This window comes from Saccostrea cucullata, unplaced genomic scaffold (assembly GCF_032062105.1).
Source record: "Saccostrea cucullata isolate Sc308-1 unplaced genomic scaffold, CSIRO_AGI_Scuc_v1 ctg13241, whole genome shotgun sequence".
Classification (NCBI taxonomy): domain Eukaryota; kingdom Metazoa; phylum Mollusca; class Bivalvia; order Ostreida; family Ostreidae; genus Saccostrea; species Saccostrea cuccullata.
The window spans coordinates 32,661-34,754 of NW_026928477.1; the positions used below are offsets into that span (position 1 = coordinate 32,661).

Consider the following 2,094-nt stretch of genomic DNA (forward strand, 5'->3'; position numbering starts at 1 on the left):
GCTCTATTGATTATACAGTGAAAAAATATTAATTCTTTGAGAGTCTTCTTCTCTGCTCATGGGTATTAAATAAACTATGTACATTAAATCAAAGAAAATGTTCTTTGTTCATTGGTATTACGCAGATGAACTACCTATATATCTATAATGAACGAGGGGCCTTCTTCCAGAATTATGAATTTCAAGGTCCTTGGGTCAAGGATACCATAGAGGGGGGACTAATTTATTGATGATTGATACAGAATAAGTATGCGCATGTGCATCACATAGGGGATAGTGTCAAGAGTCTTAAATGTCAATATATCATAACATCCCCTCTTTTTTACAGAATAAAAATTCAAAATACAATTTATATAAAAAATTAGCAATTATAGTCCAAACAATGTTCTGAATGATAGAAACAAATTATTGTCCACGGTCCACGGCTAAGCGAAACACTGTTTTTTAGAAAAAAAAATCATTAACATAACAGATCTACAACTTTATACATATTTACAGTCTTGATGGAAAATAACCTATTTGCACACGTAATCGGCGAGGTGTTTAGGTGGCACTATTGTTCTTAAACTCCTGCGGACATTTGGCTGCGAAAACTGATGTTTCTCCTGAGGTTTTTCATTGTCTTTCACTGTCGGCCCATTCGTTTTGTCATGACTGTTGATGTCCTGGTGATCGTCCACATGTAGGTCTTCAGGAGGTGGAACTTCTCTGGATAATCTCAAGTCCCTTCGGTTTCTCCGATACTGTACTCCATCTATGTCCACTATGTATGAGCGCGGTAGTGTGTGTTTTTTAACACATTTTCCAAATTTCCATTTGTCGTCTCCGAGTCTGGTAGGTTTGACTCGAAGGTAGTCACCTGTGCATAGTTCCGCTAGTGGTCTTGTTCCTTTGTCATAATACTGTTTCGACCTCTGTCTCTTGATCCTGATCTTGGTTTGTACATTTTTTTGAATCTCGGGTTTAAGAAGCTGGTGTGCGATTGGAAGGGATGATCTTGTTCTTCTTGACATTAGCCGCTGAGCAGGGCTACATCCCATGTCTTGAGTTGGGGTATTTCTCCAGTCTAATATGGCTCTCCAGAGGTCTTCCTTTTCCTTCATTGATTTCTTGATGATCCCTTTTGCTATTTTCACGGCAGATTCCGCTTTTCCATTTGACTGGCTGTGGTAGGGTGAACTGGTTGCATGTTCGAAATCCCATTCATCTGCAAAGTTCCTAAACGCGTCGTTTGTAAATTGCGGCCCATTGTCGCTTATGACAGTGTTTGGAATCCCGTGGCGACTAAAGTGCTCCTTCAAACATTTGATGATGGTATCTGCTGAAGTAGATGAGAGTTCATTGAGTTCCCAGAAGTCAGAGTAATAGTCGACTGTAATGAGATAATCCTTGTCTCTGATTGAGAATAGGTCTGTTCCTATTTTGCTCCATGGTAGCTTTGGTATCGGATGTATCATTAAGGGTTCCTTGGTTTGTTTTGACTGGAATTCATTGCAGATGCTACACTGTTGTACATAATCTTTGATTTCACTGTTCACTGCTGGCCAGTAGATAGAATCTCGGGCTTTACGAAGGGAAGCTTCAATACCTTGGTGACTAGAATGTGCTTTAGACATCATCTTGGATCTTAGTAGTTTTGGAATAATGATTCTAAAACCTTTGAAAAGTAGGCCGTTCTGAAGAGTAATTTCTTCTCTGTAAGTCCAATACTCTTTTGCTTCTTTTTGGCCTCTTCTTCAGAGTCTCCACAGCCGAAAACAAGTATGTCATCCACTATGACATCTACTCCTTTGAGTCCATTGAGAGCATAATGTTGTCTTCGCTGATACTCTTCTGGTGCTGTAGATATTCCAAAGGGCATGCGGATCCGTCTGTACCTTCCAAATGGCGTCCAAAACGTCGTAAGGAAGCTTCTTTCCTTGTCTAGTTTTATTTGCCAAAATCCGTCTTTAGCATCAAGGACTGAAAATACCTTAGCCTTGCTGAGGCGTGGTAGGATTTATTCGATAGTTGGCATTGGATAATGAGAGTGCTTCAGTGCTTTGTTTAGATCTTTGGGATCTATACATATTCTAAGCTTATTCGGTTTCTTCA

At 39.7% G+C, this 2,094-nt stretch overlaps 1 protein-coding gene across 1 annotated transcript; it reads right to left on the bottom strand.

Annotated features, from left to right (window-relative positions):
- Positions 1-515: 515 nt before the first annotated feature.
- Positions 516-1,619, bottom strand: LOC134277715 (uncharacterized protein K02A2.6-like). Its single transcript, XM_062760036.1, has one exon. It carries the CDS (start codon positions 1,617-1,619, stop codon positions 516-518), a length of 1,104 nt encoding a protein of 367 aa, XP_062616020.1.
- Positions 1,620-2,094: the final 475 nt, after the last annotated feature.

What these genes read in the sequence shown, in the direction of transcription:
- LOC134277715 (XM_062760036.1), bottom strand. Translation starts at nt 1,619, where the DNA reads ATGATGTCTAAAGCACATTCTAGTCACCAAGGTATTGAAGCTTCCCTT.